This window comes from Coregonus lavaretus (genome assembly GCF_964263955.1).
Source record: "Coregonus lavaretus genome assembly, contig: HAP1_SCAFFOLD_236, whole genome shotgun sequence".
NCBI lineage: Eukaryota > Metazoa > Chordata > Actinopteri > Salmoniformes > Salmonidae > Coregonus > Coregonus lavaretus.
Genome location: NW_028163050.1, coordinates 159,851 through 183,267, shown reverse-complemented (window position 1 = coordinate 183,267; position 23,417 = coordinate 159,851). Strand labels below are relative to the sequence as shown.

At 45.1% G+C, this 23,417-nt stretch overlaps 1 protein-coding gene across 3 annotated transcripts in view; it reads left to right on the top strand.

Moving 5' to 3' along the window:
- Positions 1-23,170, top strand: part of LOC311118543 (uncharacterized protein) — a 45,763-nt gene extending 22,593 nt beyond the window's left edge. Inside the window, exons 4-8 of one of the 3 annotated variants that reach the window (XM_084193336.1) lie at positions 15,146-15,325; positions 20,138-20,332; positions 21,476-21,633; positions 21,842-22,881; positions 23,001-23,170. In XM_084193336.1, the coding sequence (XP_084049462.1) occupies positions 15,146-15,325; positions 20,138-20,332; positions 21,476-21,633; positions 21,842-21,991 (683 nt within the window). In that variant the 3' untranslated portion in view covers positions 21,992-22,881; positions 23,001-23,170. Of the gene's footprint in view, positions 1-8,825; positions 8,916-9,021; positions 9,811-10,629; positions 12,528-15,145; positions 15,347-20,137; positions 20,333-21,475; positions 21,634-21,841; positions 22,882-23,000 lie in introns of those variants that run through there. The other 2 variants (XM_084193335.1, XM_084193334.1) reach the window with 2 other exon arrangements.
- Positions 23,171-23,417: the final 247 nt, after the last annotated feature.

Below are 23,417 nucleotides of genomic sequence, written 5' to 3'. Positions count from 1 at the left end.
TCTCTCTCACTGCGCTCTCTCGCTCTCTCTCACTGCGCTCTCTCGCTCTCTCTCACTGCGCTCTCTCGCCCCCCTCTCTCACTGCGCTCTCTCGCTCTCTCTCACTGCGCTCTCTCGCTCTCTCTCACTGCGCTCTCTCGCTCTCTCACTGCGCTCTCTCGCACTCTCTCACTGCGCTCTCTCTCACTGCGCTCTCTCGCTCTCTCTCACTGCGCTCTCTCGCTCTGTCTCACTGTGCTCTCTCACTGCGCTCTCTCGCGCTCTCTCTCTCTAACTGCTCTCGCTCTCTCTCACTGCGCTCTCTCGCACTCTCTCACTGCGCTCTCTCTCACTGCGCTCTCTCGCTCTCTCTCACTGCGCTCTCTCGCTCTGTCTCACTGTGCTCTCTCACTGCGCTCTCTCGCGCTCTCTCTCTCTAACTGCTCTCTCTCTCTCTAACTGCTCTCGCTCTCTCTAACTGCTCTCGCTCTTTCTCTCTCAACAAATTCACCTGGTGAACTGGTTCTACTGTCAAACACAACCAATTCTCACAAAAAGGCCCCTCACCATTCCTGAGTGGTAGACCTGAGAGCTTTAAGCACCTACACATTAAAGAGATATCTAGAATATATCTAGAATATAATGGACCGTTGCAAGTTTTCACTGGTATAGAAAAGGTGTGTCTGTCTGTCGGTGTCTCTCTCTCTCTCTGTCTGTTTGTTTTAGTTTATTTCAGAGCCCTGTCTTTCCTGTATCTTGTTGTAATATGGTTCCTCAATAGACAGTCAATCAGATTTACACTGCTGCATGCTCCGTACCATCCCCCATGTGCTATGGTTTTAGAAAACCTGACATGACAGTTTCTTTGTGAATCAAGTAGGACTCTTAAATAAGGGTGTAACTACACATATTCATACCATTTTTATATTTTTTTACATTTGAGTCATTTTAGCAGACGCTCTTATCCAGAGCGACTTACAGTTAGTGAGTGCATACATTTTCATACTGGCCCCCCGTGGGAATCGAACCCACAATCCTGGCGTTGCAAGCGCCATGCTCTACCAACTGAGCTACACGGGACCGAACCGTTTGGTACGGGGACCTCGGTTCGGTCCGCACTGTGAACTTTAATACATTTTTTTTTTTAATATGTACAAAATAAAAATTCAAGGCCTATGACTAAACTATGTTGTATGTTCCTCTGTAAATCTGAGCTGAAAAAACTTCCAGGCTATTCCGTTAAAAAAACTAAAGCCTATGTGCACGGTAATCAAAATAAACATTTTAATTGCCGCATTTCAAACTGTCCTTTTGTGAGGCGCAGCTGGGAACTAGTTCTGTACGATGGCGAGTGGTGGGGGTCGATTTAAACCAGAAATTCTTAAGCCTCATTCACATATCAGAGCAGTCCATTGCATTGCACAGGATGTCATTGATTTCAATGGAGACCACCCGCAGCTGACTGGTATCGCAGCGCCCCCTGGCGGTTGAAGGCTCCGTTGTGAAACTGACTGGTATCGCAGCGCCCCCTGGCGGTTGAAGGCTCCGTTGTGAAACTGACTGGTATCGCAGCGCCCCCTGGCGGTTGAAGGCTCCGTTGTGAAACTGACTGGTATCGCAGCGCCCCCTGGCGGTTGAAGGCTCCGTTGTGAAACTGACTGGTATCGCAGCGCCCCCTGGCGGTTGAAGGCTCCGTTGTGAAACTGACTTGTATCGCAGCGCCCCCTGGCGGTTGAAGGCTCCGTTGTGAAACTGATGCCGCATATTTAGAATTTTTCCAAACTTTGCGTCTTCAGTGTAAGCAGAGTCCGTCAATAGAAAAGGACGTTACCAAACATTTACATTTTACATTTTAGTCATTTAGCAGACGCTCTTATCCAGAGCGACTTACAGTTAGTGAATACATATATATTTTTTTATACTGGCCCCCCGTGGGAATCGAACCCACAACCCTGGCGTTGCAAACGCCATGCTCTATCAACTGAGCTACATCCCTGCCGGCCATTCCCTCCCCTACCCTGGACGACGCTGGGCCAATTGTGCGCCGCCCATGAGTCTCCCGGTCGCGGCCGGCGGCGATAGAGCCTGGATTCGAACCAGGATCTCTAGTGGCACAGTTAGCACTGCGATGCAGTGCCTTAGACCACTGCGCCACTCAGGAGTACGCCAAACCACAGAACAAGATGAAAATGTGGTTTTCGGAGATGGATTTATTTACATTTTAATCATTTAGCAGACGCTCTTATCCAGAGCGACTTACAGTTAGTGAGTGCATACATTTTCCATACTTTATGGGATAGCTAGCAACTTGTAAATAATTACCCACTCCTATGAGTACTATTTTATTAGTAAAGTTCAATAATACACAATGGCTGTTAAGCCAATTATATTATAGGACTGTTGCCTCCTATTCCAAGTTTATTGTATAATAATATGCCATTTAGCAGATGCTTTTATCCAAAGTGACTTACAGTCATGTGTGCATACATTTTTACGTATGGGTGGTCCCGGGGATCGAACCCACTACCCCGGCGTTACAAGCGCCATGCTCTACCAATTGAGCTACAGAGGACCATTGTGATGGTAATGGCGTTTTTTGTTTTTTTATGATAAGGTCGCTGGGTACAGTAACTTCAACCTAGCTTAGCTTTTAGCTAGCTAGCTGCTCTGTAATTCATATTTTGCAAATCTCCCAAAATAAATGAGATCTCTGACGTTTCCTGCATCTCGTCTTGCTTTGTGAAACCTTAGATGCTCTCGGTCCAGTAGCGGAACAAAATGCGTCACGGAGTGTGGCATTACTCCTCAACTGACAGAGAAGCCTCGTTTTAGATCAGACTTGCTAGGAAAATATTAGCATATAGTAGCTGTGGTCCAGGGTGTGCGGCCTGCTGATGCTTTTTTCAATTGATCGGGAGTATTCACACCCCTTGACTTTTTCCACATTTTGTTGTTACAGCCTGAATTTAAAATGGACTAAATTGAGATTTTGTCACTGATCTAAACACAATACCCCATAATGTCAAAGTGGAATTATGTTTTTAGAAATGTTTACAAATGAATTAAAAATAAAAAGCGGAAATGTCTTGAGTCAATAAGTATTCAACCCCTTTGTTGTGGCAAGCCTATACTTAAATCACATAAGTTGCATGGATTCACTCGGGGTGCAGTAATAGTGTTTTAACATGATTTTTAAATGACTACCCCATCTCTGTACCACACCCCACACATACAATTATCTGTAAGGTCTCTAAGTCGAGCAGTGAATTTCAACCACAAAGACCAGGGAGGTTTTCCTATGGTTCGCAAAGAAGGGCACCTATTGGTAGATGGGTAAAAAAAGACACAGGATATCCTTTTGTGCGTGGTGAAGTTATTAATTACACTTTGGATGGTGTATCAATACACCCAGTCACTACAAAGATACAGGCATCCTTCCTAACTCAGTTGGTGGAGAGGAAGGAAACCGTTCATCGGTTGTCATCGGCAACTACAGAGTTTTTGTAGGATAAAAAGAAAAGTAATGGAGCTAAGCACAGGAAAACCTGGTCCAGTCTGCTTTCCACCAGACACTGGGAGACTAGAGGAAAACCTGGTCCAGTCTGCTTTCCACCAACACTGGGAGACTAGAGGAAACCCTGGTTCAGTCTGCTTTCCATCAACACTGGGAGACTAGAGGAAACCCTGGTCCAGTCTGCTGTCCACCAGACACTGGGAGACTAGAGGAAACCCTGGTTCAGTCTGCTGTCCACCAGACACTGGGAGACTAGAGGAAACCCTGGTTCAGTCTGCTTTCCACCAGACACTGGGAGACTAGAGGAAATCCTGGTCCAGTCTGCTGTCCACCAGACACTGGGAGACTAGAGGAAACCCTGGTCCAGTCTGCTGTCCACCAGACACTGGGAGACTAGAGGAAACCCTGGTTCAGTCTGCTGTCCACCAGACACTGGGAGACTAGAGGAAAACCTGGTTCAGTCTGCTGTCCACCAGACACTGGGAGACTAGAGGAAACCCTGGTTCAGTCTGCTGTCCACCAGACACTGGGAGACTAGAGGAAACCCTGGTTCAGTCTGCTGTCCACCAGACACTGGGAGACTAGAGGAAAACCTGGTTCAGTCTGCTTTCCACCAGACACTGGGAGACTAGAGGAAAACCTGGTTCAGTCTGCTTTCCACCAGACACTGGGAGACTAGAGGAAATCCTGGTTCAGTCTGCTTTCCATCAACACTGGGAGACTAGAGGAAATCCTGCTTCAGTCTGCTTTCCACCAACACTGGGAGACAAGTTGACCTTTCAGCAGGACAATAACCTAAAACACAAGGCCAAATCTACACTGGAGTTGCTTACCAAGACGACATTGAATGTTCCTGAGTGTCCTAGTTACCGTTTTGACTTAAACCCGCTTGAAAATCTATTGCAGGACTTGAAAATGGCTGTCCAGCAATGACCAACAACTGACTTGACAGAGCTTAACACATTTTTTAAAAGAATAATGGGCAAATATTGTGCAAAGCTCTTAGAGACTTACCCAGAAAGACTCAAAGCTGCAATTGCTCCAGACTGTGTAAGGGCTATTTGACCAAGAAGGAGTGGAGTGCTGCATCAGATGACCTGGCCTCCACAATCACCCGACCTCAACCCAATTGAGATGGTTTGGGATGAGTTGGACCGCAGAGTGATGAAAAAGCAGCCAACAAGTGCTCAGCATATGTGGGAACTCCTTCAAGACTGTTGGAAAAGCATTCCAGGTGAAGTTGGTTGAGAGAATGCCAAGAGTGTGCAAAGCTGTCATCAATGCAAATGGAGGCTACTTTGAAGAATCTCAAATATAAAATATTTGGTGTTCTTGGGGACCTTCAATGCTGCAGACATTTCTGGGTCCCTTCCCCAGATCTGTACCTCGACACAATCCTGTCTCGGAGCTCTACGGACAATTCCTTCGACCTCATGGCTTGGCTTTTGCTCTGACGTGCACTGTCAACTGTGGGACCTAATATAGACAGGTGTGTGCCTTTTCAAATCATGTCCAATCAATTGAATTTACCACAGGTGGACTCCAAGTTGGTGAAACATCTCAAGGATGATCAATGGAAACAGGATGCACCTGAGTTCAATTTCGAGTCTCATAGCAAAGGGTCTGAATACTTATGTAAATAAGGTATTTCTGTTTTACATTTTTTATACATTTTGTAAAAAAAAGTATAACTTGTTGTTGTCGATTTGAGGACAATTTTTTATTTTATCCATTTTAGAATAACGCAACAGAATGTGGGACAAGTTAATACTTTCCGAATGCACTGTATTATTCTGGTGATCAAGAGTTTATTTAGTTTATTTAGTCGGAAATTATAAGCAGAAACATAGGCCTGTCTGAAAAGGCCTGTCAAAAAATCGTTCTGCCATCTCTGACTGTACAGCGCATTTTCTATGTTAGTGAGTCGGGTGCGGGCCTCAAATGTCAACTTTATCACATAGTCGGGAGGTTGCGGATGGGTTAATAACAATTGCGGGCGGGTGAAGAAACGGCTGACCCGCGCACCACTAATCTCAATATAAGGTGAGTTATAAAACACTTGCTAACTTGTTTTTGCAAACATTTCCATTGTTGAGTGATCACATATAATTCTAGCTGATTTTGTGATGTAAACTCAGCAAAAAAAAAAAGAAACGTCCTCTCACTGTCAACTGCGTTTATTTTCAGCAAACTTAACATGTGTAAATATTTGTATGAACATAACAAGATTCAACAACTGAGACATAAACTGAACAAGTTCCACAGACATGTGACTAACAGAAATTGAATAATGTGTCCCTGAACAAAGGGGGGGTCAAAATCAAAAGTAACAGTCAGTATCTGGTGTGGCCACCAGCTGCATTAAGTACTGCAGTGCATCTCCTCCTCATGGACTGCACCAGATTTGCCAGTTCTTGCTGTGAGATGTTACCCCACTCTTCCACCAAGGCACCTGCAAGTTCCCGGACATTTCTGGGGGGAATGGCCCTAGCCCTCACCCTCCGATCCAACAGGTCCAAGACGTGCTTAATGGGATTGAGATCCGGGCTCTTCGCTGGCCATGGCAGAACACTGACATTCCTGTCTTGCAGGAAATCACGCACAGAACGAGCAGTATGGCTGATGGCATTGTCATGCTGGAGGGTCATGTCAGGATGAGCCTGCAGGAAGGGTACCACATGAGGGAGGAGGATGTCTTCCCTGTAACGCACAGCGTTGAGAATGACAACAAGCTCAGTCAGATGATGCTGTGACACACCGCCCCAGACCATGACGGACCCTCCACCTCCAAATTGATCCCGCTCCAGAGTACAGGCCTCGGTGTAACGTTCATTCCTTCGACGATAAACGCGAATCCGACCATCACCCCTGGTGAGACAAAACCGCGACTCGTCAGTGAAGAGCACTTTTTGCCAGTCCTGTCTGGTCCAGCGACGGTGGGTTTGTGCCCATAGGCGACGTTGTTGCCGGTGATGTCTGGTGAGGACCTGCTTTACAACAGGCCTACAAAACCTCAGTCCAGCCTCTCTCAGCCTATTACAGACAGTCTGAGCACTGATGGAGGGATTGTGCGTTCCTGGTGTAACTCGGGCAGTTGTTGTTGCCATCCTGTACCTGTCCCGCAGGTGTGATGTTCGGATGAACCAATCCTGTGCAGGTGTTGTTACACGTGGTCTGCCACTGCGAGGACGATCAGCTGTCCGTCCTGTCTCCCTGTAGCGCTGTCTTAGGTGTCTCACAGTACGGATATTGCAATTTATTGCCCTGGCCACATCTGCAGTCCTCAGGCCTCCTTGCAGCATGCCTAAGGCACGTTCACGCAGATGAGCAGGGACCCTGGGCATCTTTCTTTTGGTGTTTTTCAGAGTCAGTAGAAAGGCCTCTTTAGTGTCCTAAGTTTTCATAACTGTGACCTTAATTGCCTACCGTCTGTAAGCTGTTAGTGTCTTAATGACCATTCCACAGGTGCGTGTTCATTAATTGGTTATGGTTCATTGAACAAGCATGGGAAACCCTTTACAATGAAGTTATTTTGATCTTTACTAATTATCTTTGAAAGACAGGGTCCTGAAAAGGGGACGTTTCTTTTTTTTGCTGAGTTTAGTTCCATCAAATCTGATTTAATTTAAATTAGACTGCCTGTATAACTGTATAACTATACAGACTGTATGACTATACTATACTATAATAATATACTATATAACTATACACTATAACTAAGGAGACTGTATGACTGCGCCCCAAATGGTACCTTATTCCCTATATAGTGCGCTGCTTTTGCCCAGAGCCTAGAGGGAATAGGGTGCCGTTTGGGATGAAGCCTATGTTTTCTTCATGTGAAAGAGTGAATGAACAAGTGTTCAATCCCATTTTACAGGAGGTCCACCAGACGGCTTCAAGAAGATGGAGTGAGCTGTTTTTTACTTTGAGAGAAATGGTTAGTTATTTGTGTGTACATTTCCAATTAAATGTTCTTAAAGGTCATGAAAAATCAAAAAAATTAATGTTTTTCTTCGAATTAGATGATATTTGGATTAAACCAGATCAAAGTATGAGAAAATGACTTGCTTCTACATCGCTAAAGTTTGATCATAAAGTTCCTGGTCCCCTCCCACGTGTCAAACACTTGGATTCAGGAGGCGGGATTATTAAGGGGATAGGGCGACATCACCCTAACTCTCTCATTTGAATACACCAATGGTAACATGATATTCTCTTACCAAATTTAAATAAGTAGGTGCTTGTAACCAACATCAGAGAAGGCTACTCTACTGGGTCCATAATCTGACTAGAGTGTCAGCAAATATAATTAAAAGTTAACCCTATTCATCTATGGCAAAAATACTTCTACGTTTACCCTTTCATCTGGCTAGCTAGGTATTCAGCCAGCATTGAACAAAAGGGGGGGGTAAGGGTCGCTCAAAACTCAGATGCAGTTGTCATGTCAACACATCGTCAATGCTGCTGTGAACCGCGTCGCAAGAGACATGCAAAACGGGAGATGTACAAAACATTTTTGACATCATTGATTTCAGTGTTGTTTCAGTTACTTTGTGTATCACCAAATTAGCTTGAGATGAATTTACTGCAACACCGCTCACTGCACCCATGTTGCTTGACGTAGGCGTTTCAAAGAGCTGTCAGTCAAGGCGAGCTCATGAATGTAAGCTTCCCCGCCCACTCAGTCTGTCTTTTCAAACTTCCTGGTAGTTAGCCGTGAGAGAAAGTACTTTTTTCTCAAATTTCGAACAAATATAATGGGTGATATTTTAGTCACTCAAAAGGCAATTTGACGTGGGAATCAGAGTGACTGTTGGGGACCTGTGACTAGACATTGTTCAGTGATGCCCCTCAAACTTGTACAGTGAATAATACTGTGTAAAATAAACTGTTATGAAAAAATGTATAGCCAATCTGTGTTGTCATTATGTTTCATAAAGAATATAGTTAAAGCTGCACTATGCAGAAATCGCTCCGCCATTTCCTGGTTGCTAAAATTCTAATAGTTCGCCTAATTTCAGTTTGTGACAAAACAAGCAAGTATAGTGTAGAGAATCATTGTACCATTTTAAATATATTTTCCATAATTAAACATATTGTAGTTTGAAGCTGGTGTACAAAACCAAAATGTAAGAACAGGAAGCATAGAAATACCGCACACAGAACAGATCTACCGCTTCTTAGACTTGCTTTCAATGAGGACGACAGATCTATAACTCATATTTCTATGTGGATTTGGTCGGCTCGTCCAAAAAGTGGCATAATATTACAATATTTGTAAAAAAAAAACGAATCCTAATCTAATTCCTCTCCTCCTTTTTTTTTTTTACAGACTTATTCTGGCCCACCTCTTCAAGTCACTGCCTGACCATCGAACCGACAGAGGAGAGAAGGCGGGTTGAACAGTTTGTTGCTAGTATAGGTGAGACAATTTTTTAACTAAGCTAGTTTTCAAATGACACTTGCTGAAGGTTTCTCCTAGGCTTTTTGTTTAGTTTTTGTGTAAATCTCTCCATTGTTCTCTACAGATCTGGGCCAGCTACAGAGTCTTCAAACAGTCATCCACCAGGTTCTGTCTTTCCGTGAGAAGAAAACTGAGAGAGGGGAGGATTGGAGAACAGAGAGAGGGGAGGAGAGGAGAACAGAGAGGGGGGAGGAGAAGAGAGGGGAGGAGAGGAGGAGAACAGAGAGGGGGGAGGATTGGAGAACAGAGAGGGGGGAGGAGAGGAGAACAGAGCGAGGGGAGGAGAGGAGGAGAACAGAGAGAGGGGAGTTCCATGGGGCTGGAGCCCCCAGACAGGGTCATTATCCCCAGCCGCAGCTTCAACCCCACCAGCCGCAGCTTCAACCCCACCAGCCGCACCTTCAACCCCACCAGCCGCACCTTCAACCCCACCAGCCGCAGCTTCAACCCCACCAGCCGCAGCTTCAACCCCACCAGCCGCAGCTTCAACCCCACCAGCCGCAGCTTCAACCCCACCAGCCGCACCTTCAACCCCACCAGCCGCAGCTTCAACCCCACCAGCCGCAGCTTCAACCCCAGTCCCAGCCCGAGCCGACGCGCTGGCGAGGCCGTCACAGGGAGCAGCTGCAGGGTCAACAGGAGCTCTACCCCGGCTCAGGGGTCCTCCTGTCCTCCCTGCAGTTGGCTGCCATGTTCCAGGAGGCCAGAGGGAACTGCATGAGACTCTTCCACCTCCTGTTCGAACACTTTTTCACCGAGGAAGACCTCGTAGGGGCGGTGGCCTTCGGCAGGAGGGGAAAAGTAGCCGATGGCAAGAAGATTCTTGACCGCAGAACGGTGGATGCAATCATAGGTGAGAAGGAGTAGGAGATTGTTTCGGGCTCTGGTCAAAAATAGTGTACTATATAGGGAATAGGACTCTGGTCTAAAGTAGTGTACTACATAGGGAATAGGGCTCTGGTCTAAAGTAGTGCACTATATAGGGAATAGGGCTCTGGTCTAATGTAGTGCACTAGATAGGGAATAGGGCTCTGGTCTAAAGTAGTGCACTACATAGGGAATAGGGCTCTGGTCTAATGTAGTGCACTAGATAGGGAATAGGGCTCTGGTCTAAAGTAGTGCACTATATAGGGAATAGGGCTCTGGTCTAAAGTAGTGCACTACATAGGGAATAGGGCTCTGGTCTAAAGTAGTGCACTATATAGGGAATAGGGCTCTGGTCTAAAGTAGTGCACTAGATAGGGAATAGGGCTCTGGTCTAAAGTAGTGCACTAGATAGGGAATAGGGCTCTGGTCTAAAGTAGTGCACTATATAGGGAATAGGGCTCTGGTCTAAAGTAGTGCACTATATAGGGAATAGGGCTCTGGTCTAAAGTAGTGCACTACATAGGGAATAGGGCTCTGGTCTAAAGTAGTGCACTATATAGGGAATAGGGCTCTGGTCTAAAGTAGTGCACTACATAGGGAATAGGGCTCTGGTCTAAAGTAGTGCACTACATAGGGAATAGGGCTCTGGTCTAAAGTAGTGCACTATATAGGGAATAGCTTGCTGGCCACAGGACTCAAACAGTTACTTGTGTTTCTACTCTAGGCATGTGTGTGTATGGAATCATATCAACAGCTCAACATGTCAGGATGTTAATAACTAACTGTATCATGGCCTGCTTTACAGCGTACGTCCTTCACTGCTCTGCCCTGGATGGATGGACATCGGTGGAGTCGTCCAAACTGAAGAAAGCATGCATCAATAAATGCAGGCTGAGGATGTGTCAGAGGAGAAAGATGGAGGAGAATCATTATTACATGTCCTGATGACTTCACACAGGGCCCTACCATTGATGTCTTCTAGAACCGGTCTACCTGTTTGTTGTTAGACATTAGATTAGACCATGGCTGTGTTCCAAATGGTACCCTATTCCCTATGGGCTCTGGTCAAAGGTAGTGCACTAGATAGGGACTAGGGCTATGGTCAAAGGTAGTGCACTAGATAGGGACTAGGGCTCTGGTCAAAGGTAGTGCACTAGATAGGGACTAGGGCTCTGGTCAAAGGTAGTGCACTAGATAGGGACTAGGGCTCTGGTCAAAGGTAGTGCACTAGATAGGGACTAGGGCTCTGGTCAAAGGTAGTGCACTAGATAGGGACTAGGGCTCTGGTCAAAGGTAGTGCACTAGATAGGGACTAGGGCTCTGGTCAAAGGTAGTGCACTAGATAGGGACTAGGGCTCTGGTCAAAGGTAGTGCACTAGATAGGGACTAGGGCTCTGGTCAAAGGTAGTGCACTAGATAGGGACTAGGGCTCTGGTCAAAGGTAGTGCACTAGATAGGGACTAGGGCTCTGGTCAAAGGTAGTGCACTAGATAGGGACTAGGGCTCTGGTCAAAGGTAGTGCACTAGATAGGGACTAGGGCTCTGGTCAAAGGTAGTGCACTAGATAGGGACTAGGGCTCTGGTCAAAGGTAGTGCACTAGATAGGGACTAGGGCTCTGGTCAAAGGTAGTGCACTAGATAGGGACTAGGGCTCTGGTCAAAGGTAGTGCACTAGATAGGGACTAGGGCTCTGGTCAAAGGTAGTGCACTAGATAGGGACTAGGGCTCTGGTCAAACGTAGTGCACTAGATAGGGACTAGGGCTCTGGTCAAAGGTAGTGCACTAGATAGGGACTAGGGCTCTGGTCTAAAGTAGTGCACTAGATAGGGATTAGGGCTCTGGTCAAAGGTAGTGCACTAGATAGGGACTAGGGCTCTGGTCAAAGGTAGTGCACTAGATAGGGACTAGGGCTCTGGTCAAACGTAATGCACTAGATAGGGACTAGGGCTCTGGTCAAAGGTAGTGCACTAGATAGGGACTAGGGCTCTGGTCTAAAGTAGTGCACTAGATAGGGATTAGGGCTCTGGTCAAAGGTAGTGCACTAGATAGGGACTAGGGCTCTGGTCAAACGTAGTGCACTAGATGGGGACTAGGGCTCTGGTCAAACGTAGTGCACTAGATAGGGACTAGGGCTCTGGTCAAAGGTAGTGCACTAGATAGGGACTAGGGCTCTGGTCTAAAGTAGTGCACTAGATAGGGATTAGGGCTCTGGTCAAAGGTAGTGCACTAGATAGGGACTAGGGCTCTGGTCAAACGTAGTGCACTAGATAGGGACTAGGGCTCTGGTCTAAAGTAGTGCACTAGATAGGGACTAGGGCTCTGGTCTAAAGTAGTGCACTAGATAGGGACTAGGGCTCTGGTCTAAAGTAGTGCACTAGATAGGGACTAGGGCTCTGGTCTAAAGTAGTGCACTAGATAGCCATTTCAGACACCTCATGTCAGGAGAAAAATCATGGTTTGAGGGACTACCTGTTTACTAATCAAGAAGACATGATGCCGGTGGAACACGCCGATGGAACACGCCGGTGGAACACGCCAATGGAACACGCCGGTGGAACACGCCGGTGGAACACAGGGTTCTTTTAGTTCCCATTTCTCCTGCAATACTTCTTAAGTTCTTGTTGTTTGTAACGATGTTAGACCAATGACTGAAGGAGTAACGTTGACCGTATGTTGCACTGAAATAAATGGTCAATACCCCGCAATGGTGTGTCAAGAAATTATTGAATGGATATTTTAGAAAAGACAACTAAACCTTGATCACAGCCATGGAAGGGTTTGAAATGTTTCTCTTGAACTTTTTAGCAATTCTGAATTATTTGTCACGGTTTTGTATTAGTGATTAGTGTTGAAGACTAGCTATGTACTAGAAAGTTAATAGCTATTTAAAAACGTGATTTATTAAAACACATATAGGCCTGCTAACTGTATCAAGCTTTAAAGCTGGTGAAAAAAAACTCCCCTCATAATGGAAAAATGACTAAGTTAACTGCAACAGATTTTTAACTGCACCTGTTCTGAGTAGCAGGTAGGTTCCAGGTTCTCTTGTGCATTTCTTTCTATTTGGCCGTCATGCATGGTGCCTTAGACCACTGCGCCACTCAGGAGTCATGCATGGTGCCTTAGACCACTGCGCCACTCAGGAGTTATGCATGGTGCCTTAGACCACTGCGCCACTCAGGAGTTATGCATGGTGCCTTAGACCACTGCGCCACTCAGGAGTTATGCATGGTGCCTTAGACCACTGCGCCACTCAGGAGTTATGCATGGTGCATGTTTTCTCTCATATGTTGTAACCAGGGTGGTTTTGTGCGTACATTCTTCTGAAAGTGGCCAGTTGGGGCAGACATGGTCCTACTCTGTCTGTTCTCTGAACAAAGTCTGTAGGCAACACAATAACACTGTCAGACTATGACCATGTCTGCCCCAACTCCTTCTCCAACATCCAGACACACTATCCCATCTCCAACATCCAGACACACTATATCCCAGCTCCATCTCCAACATCCAGACACACTATCCCAGCTCCTTCTCCAACATCCAGACACACTATCCCAACTCCAACATCCAGACACACTATCCCAGCTCCTTCTCCAACATCCAGACACACTATCCCAACTCCAACATCCAGACACACTATCCCAGCTCCTTCTCCAACATCCAGACACACTATCCCAACTCCTTCTCCAACATCCAGACACACTATCCCAGCTCCTTCTCCAACATCCAGACACACTATCCCAACTCCAACATCCAGACACACTATCCCAGCTCCTTCTCCAACATCCAGACACACTATCCCAACTCCTTCTCCAACATCCAGACACACTATCCCAGCTCCATCTCCAACATCCAGACACACTATCCCAGCTCCTTCTCCAACATCCAGACACACTATCCCAACTCCTTCTCCAACATCCAGACACACTATCCCAGCTCCTTCTCCAACATCCAGACACACTATCCCAGCTCCTTCTCCAACATCCAGACACACTATCCCAGCTCCATCTCCAACATCCAGACACACTATCCCAGCTCCTTCTCCAACATCCAGACACACTATCCCAGCTCCTTCTCCAACATCCAGACACACTATCCCAGCTCCTTCTCCAACATCCAGACACACTATCCCAGCTCCAACATCCAGACACACTATCCCAACTCCAACATCCAGACACACTATCCCAGCTCCATCTCCAACATCCAGACACACTATCCCAACTCCAACATCCAGACACACTATCCCAGCTCCTTCTCCAACATCCAGACACACTATCCCAACTCCTTCTCCAACATCCAGACACACTATCCCAGCTCCTTCTCCAACATCCAGACACACTATCCCAACTCCAACATCCAGACACACTATCCCAGCTCCATCTCCAACATCCAGACACACTATCCCAACTCCAACATCCAGACACACTATCCCAGCTCCTTCTCCAACATCCAGACACACTATCCCAGCTCCTTCTCCAACATCCAGACACACTATCCCAGCTCCTTCTCCAACATCCAGACACACTATCCCAGCTCCTTCTCCAACATCCAGACACACTATCCCAACTCCTTCTCCAACATCCAGACACACTATCCCAGCTCCTTCTCCAACATCCAGACACACTATCCCAACTCCAACATCCAGACACACTATCCCAGCTCCATCTCCAACATCCAGACACACTATCCCAACTCCAACATCCAGACACACTATCCCAGCTCCTTCTCCAACATCCAGACACACTATCCCAGCTCCTTCTCCAACATCCAGACACACTATCCCAGCTCCTTCTCCAACATCCAGACACACTATCCCAGCTCCTTCTCCAACATCCAGACACACTATCCCAGCTCCTTCTCCAACATCCAGACACACTATCCCAGCTCCTTCTCCAACATCCAGACACACTATCCCAGCTCCTTCTCCAACATCCAGACACACTATCCCAGCTCCTTCTCCAACATCCAGACACACTATCCCAGCTCCATCTCCAACATCCAGACACACTATCCCAGCTCCTTCTCCAACATCCAGACACACTATCCCAGCTCCATCTCCAACATCCAGACACACTATCCCAGCTCCATCTCCAACATCCAGACACACTATCCCAGCTCCTTCTCCAACATCCAGACACACTATCCCAGCTCCATCTCTTACTGTCAGTTTGTTTAGCTTTTTTTAATGCACTTTAAGATTCTTTCTGTAATAAAGTGCTATACAAGTTAAATTATATCAAGTTAAAATTATTATTATTATTATGTACATATTGAAAAGGTATAGTGTTCCTGTCCCTAACCTTCCTGTGTTTTGTTACCAGTGGGCCCGGCGCTGTGTGAGATCGAGCGGCTGCGGGCATTGCTGAGTGTGGAGCGGAGCCGTAGTCATCAGATGGGAGAGACCATTAGTAGTCTGAAACAGGACAAGGAGCTGCTTCAACAGGAACTCACCAAGAAGGCTGAGCTCATCTGTGACTTCCTGCAAGACCAGCTACGACCAGGTACGCTCTTACTACGCCCAGGTAGGCACCTCTCATTCCGCCCAGGTACGCTATGAGCTCAATGGGATGTTATGTCATGGGATGTTAATATTGAGGGTTGTGTGTTCGGCGCTGACAGACAAGGTGGTGGAGTGGCCATTTTTTGATTAAAAAAAAAATCATTTATCTTTACTAAAATCAATTTCCCTTGCCAAAAAGTTTGAGCTACTGTCTGTCTATTTGTCTGGGTAAAAATGTATCCATAACTGTTATAGGGGTCGACCATCCTCCTTCGGCTGTGCACTCGAGGAGTTAAACTAGTTTGTCGTCTTCTACTAAATCAGAAGTTATAATTTTTATTTTTTTATTTCACCTTTATTTAACCAGGTAAACCAGTTGAGAACAAGTTCTCATTTACAACTGCGACCTGGCCAAGATAAAGCAAAGCAGTAATAATAATAATAATAATCCTGGGTGACCTAAATTATGACTGGGAAATGCAGGCTTCAGACAATCTAACAGACGTGTAATGATCTAAGCCCACACGGCCCAACCCTAAAAATCCTTCAAAGTCAACTCTGATTGATCTTATTAACGAATACACCAGTGAAATACGTTTCCACTGGTGTCTTCACCCAAGTCATTAGTGACCATCACCCAGTTGTTTGTGTTAGACGTGAGAATCCAAACATCTAAGCCTCGTGTCGTCACAAAGAGGAACTTAAAAAACTTCAGTGAACAGGCTTTTTTTTACATGATTTTGTTTGTTTAAATGATATTGATTGTATTTCAGCTATCCCTGAACCTGATTTAGCTTTCAGCCTTTTTGCAGATGTCTTCAATACTATTGTGGATAATCATGCTTCCTTCAAAACACTAAGGGTTAAAAGGTAGATCGAATGCCTGGTACATTCCGGAATTATCAGAAGTCATTCGTAACAGAGATGATGCTTGGAACACAGGTTTAGGCCCGGACTGGCAAGCTTTTAAGCAACTGAGGAATCATTGCGTAAGACAAATCAGAAAGGCTAAATCTGAATATTATGTAACCGGTCTTTCGGATTGTAATGGAAACCCGGATAAATTCTGGAAAACTGTCAAATCCCTGAAGGGTTCTACTTCATCCTCTCTGCCACAACAACTTAATTCAGACACTGGCCTCATTATGGAAAAAATGTAATAATTTAATCACCATTTTATTTCAGCGGGCTATCTCTTAAAAAAAAAATTCTAAGCCTATTCACAATGATACTGGGCAGGATGCTCTGAGAAATTATAGTTAAAGTTTTTCTTTTAAGCTATTTACAGAAAAATACGTCCTGGATGTTTTGATAGCAATAGACAACAAGAAATCCCCAGGAGCCGACCAATTAGATCATGGTCTGCTTAAGTGTGCAGCGCCCATCATTGTTGGCTCAATAACCCACATTTTCTATTTAACATTATCAGGAAATATTCCAAAAGTATGGAAATCAGCTCTTGTGCTGCCACTCCATAAGGGCGGGATAGTAGTGGTCTTGATAATTATCGCTCCATTTCAAGTCTTCCTTGTCTAGCTAAGATTCTAGAATCTTCGGTAAATGTACGGCTTTGCTCTTTTTAATCTGAGAAATGTATTTTGAATGTAAACCAATCAGGGTTTAGGCCTGGCCATAGCACTATTTACAGCAACCACTTTTAGTTGTTAATGATCTTATCAATGCTTTAGACACTAAAATGAAATGTGCTGCTTTGTTTGTGGACCTGTCAAAAGCTTTTGATACTGTTGATCATGCTATTTTATTGAATAAGTTGGCCTGGATAGGCATGAGCTCTGACGCCTGTTCATGGTTTCATGATTATCTTAGTGACAGAACTCAGGCCATCGTGATTGATGGGGTTAAGGCAGAATTTCTTGAAGTACATAAAGGTGTACCACAGGGGTTGATTTTGGGACCTGTTCTCTTCACTACTAATATAAACATTGGTCAATCTGTTAAAAAATTATAAACTTCATCTATATGTGATGATACTATTATGTATGCTATTGTCCCGACTGTTGATCTGGCTGTGTCAAAACTACAGTCAGATTTTATAGCAATGCAGGAATCCCTTGATGATTTAAAACTTGTGCTTAATACGGGCAAAACTAAATACATGTTTTTAAACTCTTGTAGGCATGTTTCAGATTAACTTAATGTTCACTCATTGGATGGTTCTCCAATCAACCTGTTCCTGCATATAAATATTTAGGCATTTTGGATTTATATGGATTTGACGTTTAAAAACATATATGAGCTGGTTAAGAAGCTAAGATTTAAAGTACTTTTTCTTCAGAAACAGATTGTGCCTTTCTCTAAGCAGTAGGAAGCAGATTATTCAGTCAACCTGTTTATCTGTTCTTGATCATGGTGATATTATTTATCAAAGTCCAACTGCTACTACTCATAACCCATTGGATGCCGTCTACCACAGTGCCCTTCGTTTTGTTACAGGTGACCGTTTTAATACTCATCACTGCATCCTGTATCAAAAGGTTGGCTGGACTTCGCTAAAGACCCGTAGATCTCTACATTACTCCCTTTTTCTTTACAAGGCCCTACTTCATAAACTTCCGTCTTATCTAACTTTGCTGTTGAAGTATAGACTCCTGAGTTGCCTAACCCGTTCACAGGATTGGTTCACTAAAGAGGTTCCTAGGGTCTCCACCGTAACCCGTTCACAGGATTGGTTCACTAAAGAGGTTCCTAGGGTCTCCACCGAGCTGGGTAAATCTGCTTTTAGTTTTAATGCACTGTATTGCTGAAACAAAATTGAAAATGTCATCTTGATGTTCTGGTGCCGTTGGGGCAATTTAATGTATTGATTGGGGACTTATTTGTGGGAAACAAGATTCTCTGGTCTGATGAAACCAAGATTGAACTCTTTGGCCTGAATGCCAAGCGTCACGTCTGGAGGAAACCTGGCACCATCCCTACGGTGAAGCATGGTGGTGGCAGCATCATGCTGTGGGGATGTTTTTCAGCGGCAGGGACTGGGAGACTAGTCAGGATCGAGGGAAAGATGAATGAAGCAAAGTACAGAGAGATCCTTGATGAAAACCTGCTCAGGACTTCAGACTGGGTTGAAGGTTCACGTTCCATGGCATCCGCCAAACCCAGATTCATCCGTCGGACTGCCAGATGGTGAAGAAGCGTGATTCATCACTCCAGAGAATGCATTTCCAGTGCTCCAGAGTCCAATGGCGGTGAGCTTTACACCTCTCCAGCCGACGCTTGGCATTGCGAATGGCGATCTTAGGCTTGTGTGCTGCTGCTCGGCCATGGACACCCCTTTCATGAAGCTCCCGACTAACATTTATTGTGCTGTCGTTGCTTCCAAAGGCAGTTTGGAACTCGGTAGTGAGTGTTGCAATTCACAATAACAGCACTTACAGTTTACCCGGGGCAGCTCTAGCAGGGCGGAAATTTGACAAACTGACTTGTTGGAAAGGTGGCATCCTATGACGGTGCCACGTCGAAAGTCACTGAGCTCTTCAGTAAGCTCATTCTACTGCCAATGTTTGTCTATGGAGATTGCATGGCTGTGTGCTCGATTTTTATACACCTGTCAGCAACGGGTGTAGCTGAAATAGCCAAATCCACTACTTTGAAGGGGTGTCCACATACTTTTGTATATATAGTGTATTTATGTTCTATGATACAGGGCACATTTGAAAAAGAGACCTAGGTCTTCCCTGTTAAAATAAAGGTTAAATCAAATATATGCACACTGTTTACTTCATAGGACCTAGGAAACAGTCTTAAGATATACTGAACAGAAATATAAACGCAACAATGCAACAATTTCTAAGATTTTACTGAGTTACAGTTCATATGAGGAAATCAGTCAATTGAAATAAATTAATTATGCCCTAATCTATGTATTTCACATGACTGGGAATACAGATATGCATCTGTTGGTCACAGATGCCTTTAAAAAATGGGCCTCACAATGGGCCTCAGGATCTCGTCAAAGTATCTCTGTGCATTCAAATTGCCATTGATAAAATTGAATTTTGTTCGTTGTCCGTAGTTTATGCCTGACCTTACCATAACCCCACCGTCACCATGGGGCACTCTGTTCACAAAGCTTACATCAGCAAACCGCTCGCCGACACGACGCCATACACATGGTCTGCGGTTGGAGGCCGGTTGGACGTATTGCCAAATTATCAAAAATGACGTTGAAGGTGGCTTATGGTGGAGAAATGAACATTAAATTATCTGGCAACAGCTCTGGTGGACATTCCTGCAATCAGCAGGCCAATTGCATGCTCCCTTAAAACTTGAGACATCTGTGGCATTGTGTTGTGTGACAAAACTGCACATTTTAGAGTGGCCTTTTATTGTCCCCAGCACAAGGTGCACCTGTGTAATGGTCATGCTGTTTAATCAGCTTCTTGATATGCCACACCTGTCAGGTGGATGGATTATTAAGTAGAAATGCTCACTAACAGGGATGTAAACAAGAAATAAGCTTTTTGTGCGTCTGAAAAATGTCTGGGATCTTTTATTTCAGCTCATGAAACATGGGACCAACACTTTAGATGTTGCGTTTAATTATTTTTTACACTAAACAAAAATATAATCTCAAATCTGAGGCCTGGTCTGCAAACTGTACCTGATCATAATCAGGGGTGGGGGAGGCATGTGGAAAAAGAATGACAGACACTTGAGATAAAAAATTATAATTAGAAGTTGAGCCGGGACACTCCATTATAAACATATATTATTTATTACAAATCCAGAGTTAAAAAGATTGCGTGATGTTTCGGTCAGAGACCATCAGTTAATGTTTTTTTATTTTCCTCAGAGAAGAGGCGTGGTCATTCATCCAGCCAGATGGAGCTGGGGACGGGTAGCTCCTCCCACATGGGGGTGGGGTTCCCTGACGAGGTTGTGGCGTTTGAGAACCCCGCCCTGTTCGACAGCTTTGAGGAGGTGGAGCTCCACAGGGTGATGAAGAGCTCCAAGAGGAGCAGAGAAGGAGAGAACACACGAGTCAGGAGTAAGTACTGTAGATACCCCTTAAACAGAGTCAGGAGTTCAGTACTGTAGATACCCCTTAAACAGAGTCAGGAGTTCAGTACTGTAGATACCCCTTAAACAGAGTCAGGAGTTCAGTACTGTAGATACCCCTTAAACAGAGTCAGGAGTTCAGTACTGTAGATACCCCTTAAACAGAGTCAGGAGTTCAGTACTGTAGATACCCCTTAAACAGAGTCAGGAGTTCAGTACTGTAGATACCCCTTAAACAGAGTCAGGAGTACAGTACTGTAGATACCCCTTAAACAGAGTCAGGAGTTCAGTACTGTAGATGGTCCTTAAACAGAGTCAGGAGTAAGTACTGTAGATACCCCTTAAACAGAGTCAGGAGTTCAGTACTGTAGATACCCCTTAAACAGAGTCAGGAGTACAGTACTGTAGATACCCCTTAAACAGAGTCAGGAGTTCAGTACTGTAGATGGTCCTTAAACAGAGTCAGGAGTTCAGTACTGTAGATACCCCTTAAACAGAGTCAGGAGTTCAGTACTGTAGATGGTCCTTAAACAGAGTCAGGAGTACAGTACTGTAGATACCCCTTAAACAGAGTCAGGAGTTCAGTACCTTAGATGGTCCTTAAACAGAGTCAGGAGTTCAGTACTGTAGATACCCCTTAAACAGAGTCAGGAGTTCAGTACTGTAGATACCCCTTAAACAGAGTCAGGAGTTCAGTACTGTAGATACCCCTTAAACAGAGTCAGGAGTTCAGTACTGTAGATACCCCTTAAACAGAGTCAGGAGTTCAGTACTGTAGATACCCCTTAAACAGAGTCAGGAGTTCAGTACTGTAGATACCCCTTAAACAGAGTCAGGAGTTCAGTACTGTAGATACCCCTTAAACAGAGTCAGGAGTTCAGTACTGTAATAACATGATGCAGTATGATGAGTCAGGAGTACGTACTGTACCCAATACCATAGAGTTGGATAGAGGGCACACTCGGACCAAAGTCTGGAGATGGCCCTTAACGGCGCTGCCCATGCCGTTGCAAAGATAGGGGATGAGCTCTCCACAGTGAAACGTGTCAAATAAAGAGTTGAGCAATCAGCATTTAAACAAAAATGCATTTGTTTTACTATGAAGTAGCCGTGTCCTCCTGTCTCTCCTCAGTGAAGAACGTGGTTGGCGTCATCGCCAGGTACATGGCGGCCCTGCAGGAGTTCAGGCGCAGTGTCTCCATGAAGGTGGCGTTCGACCGGGTGGGCGTTGACCGTAACACCATCTCGCGGACGGCCGCCATCGCCGAGCTGAGCCTGGCCGCTCCAGAGGTGTGTAATTCCTTTTTTACCGTCCGCTATCAGATATTTTAATCAGGAATGTTTTTCAATGGAGTCTTCCAATTGAGCTTACTTTTTAGTCTGGGGACTAGGTTTTATAATTTGAGTATTTCATTGTATTTATTGGTGTTGTATGTATTATTTTGGTGCAAACAAATTTCCCCTTTTGGGGGATTAATAAAGGACTATTTTATCTTAGGTGTTCCACGCCCTGCCACCATGGGACGAGAAGGAGGAGACGCTGGCTCACTATTCCCACCGCTGCCGGCAGGCCATGGATGACACCATCAGAGCCAAGATCAAAACCATGAAAACCAAGGGAGACCTGCTGCCTATAGTCAGCAAATAATCCCAGAGACGGAAGGTGTGATGTGGATTTTTACATTCATGTATTATTATTATTTTTTTAGATAGATAGATGGATACATCGCTGTTGCTGGGCAAGAACTGAATCGGTTCCGCTCACTGGGTTTGTGTGTGTGTTAAATGGGCATCTAACCTGTGTTCGGGTCAGATTCTACAGTTGTCTTATCTTATCAGTGACTGAAACCAGACTGTGACCCTGTGGCATATCCAGGGAACGAGCCGGGGTTGAACAGAGTTCAGGCTAAACCCTTTGTCTCTCCTTGGGCGTCTTCTTGTTTAATTACAGCATGACGGGAGGGGAGAGAGGGGTTGGGCTTGGGTATGTTTGGGAGATTGATTGTGGACAATCAATCTCCAGGTCAAGCCAGGGTGAGCCGGGGTTGAACAGAGTTCAAACTGAACATGATTTTGCTTGACAAGGTTTGATTGGTCGCACCACCGTTGTTTCCAAACTGAATACATAGAGGAGAAGTCCGATTTCGGCACTATCATAAACTAAGGAAGTGGGCGGAGTGGTCAAGAGGTGGAAACTGGAGACAGTGGTGGTGGAACCAAAGAGGGAGGGGTTAAGCTAAAATGTATGTAAAATGACTATATAAACTGAGAGCTGGGAGGTGGAAAATCAGATGCTCTGCAGACCACCTCGGCTTTGTCCACTGTAATAAAGTCTATCTTAATTCTACAAAAACTCTGGAAATACTTTGGTTCTTTGATCAGTATAAGGACGAATTTGCCACAACAGGTGATGATGCCTGTAAGAGAAGACCGACCAATACCATGTGCAGTAAATTACCTGCTCGGTGTTTTACGAACGATGGGAATTTAACATGTAGAATCGTCAGGAAATGAACAGAAAATGACGGCCGACGTTCTGTGATCAGAATCGATAGGACAGCCACCTGCTCTGTACGGTCTGTCTTGTCCTTATGATAAAAGCCTGGTCCCAGATCTGTTTGTGCTGTCATGCCAAGTTGGTAAGACAGCACAAACAGGTCTGGGACCAGGCTTGTCCTCTGATCCCCAGTGATGCTCGACTGCCATTTTCAAAACAAGTGAAATGTTCTTATTGCTCCATTCCATATATTGTCTGTCCAACCCCCATCACCTTAACCCACCAATGATGACGCACCATGACTCATTAAAAATCATTGTCGTGCACATACATGCTTGATTTGCTGTTCATCATTTACTGTAATGTGATGTAGGATGATGTGTTAAAGCGTTGACGTTTTTTTAGTAGTGGAGAACAACATTGGAAAATACTATTCAAATAAGAATCTTATTTTTGTTAAAAGGGATTCTCCGGTACTTTTTAGCCAGTAGTTCTGAAAGTAGTGCTCATGAGCCAAAAGTGGTTCCCCGAAAATTGCGTTCTACGTCACGTGTGCGCACGTCTCTCGCTCTGCTGT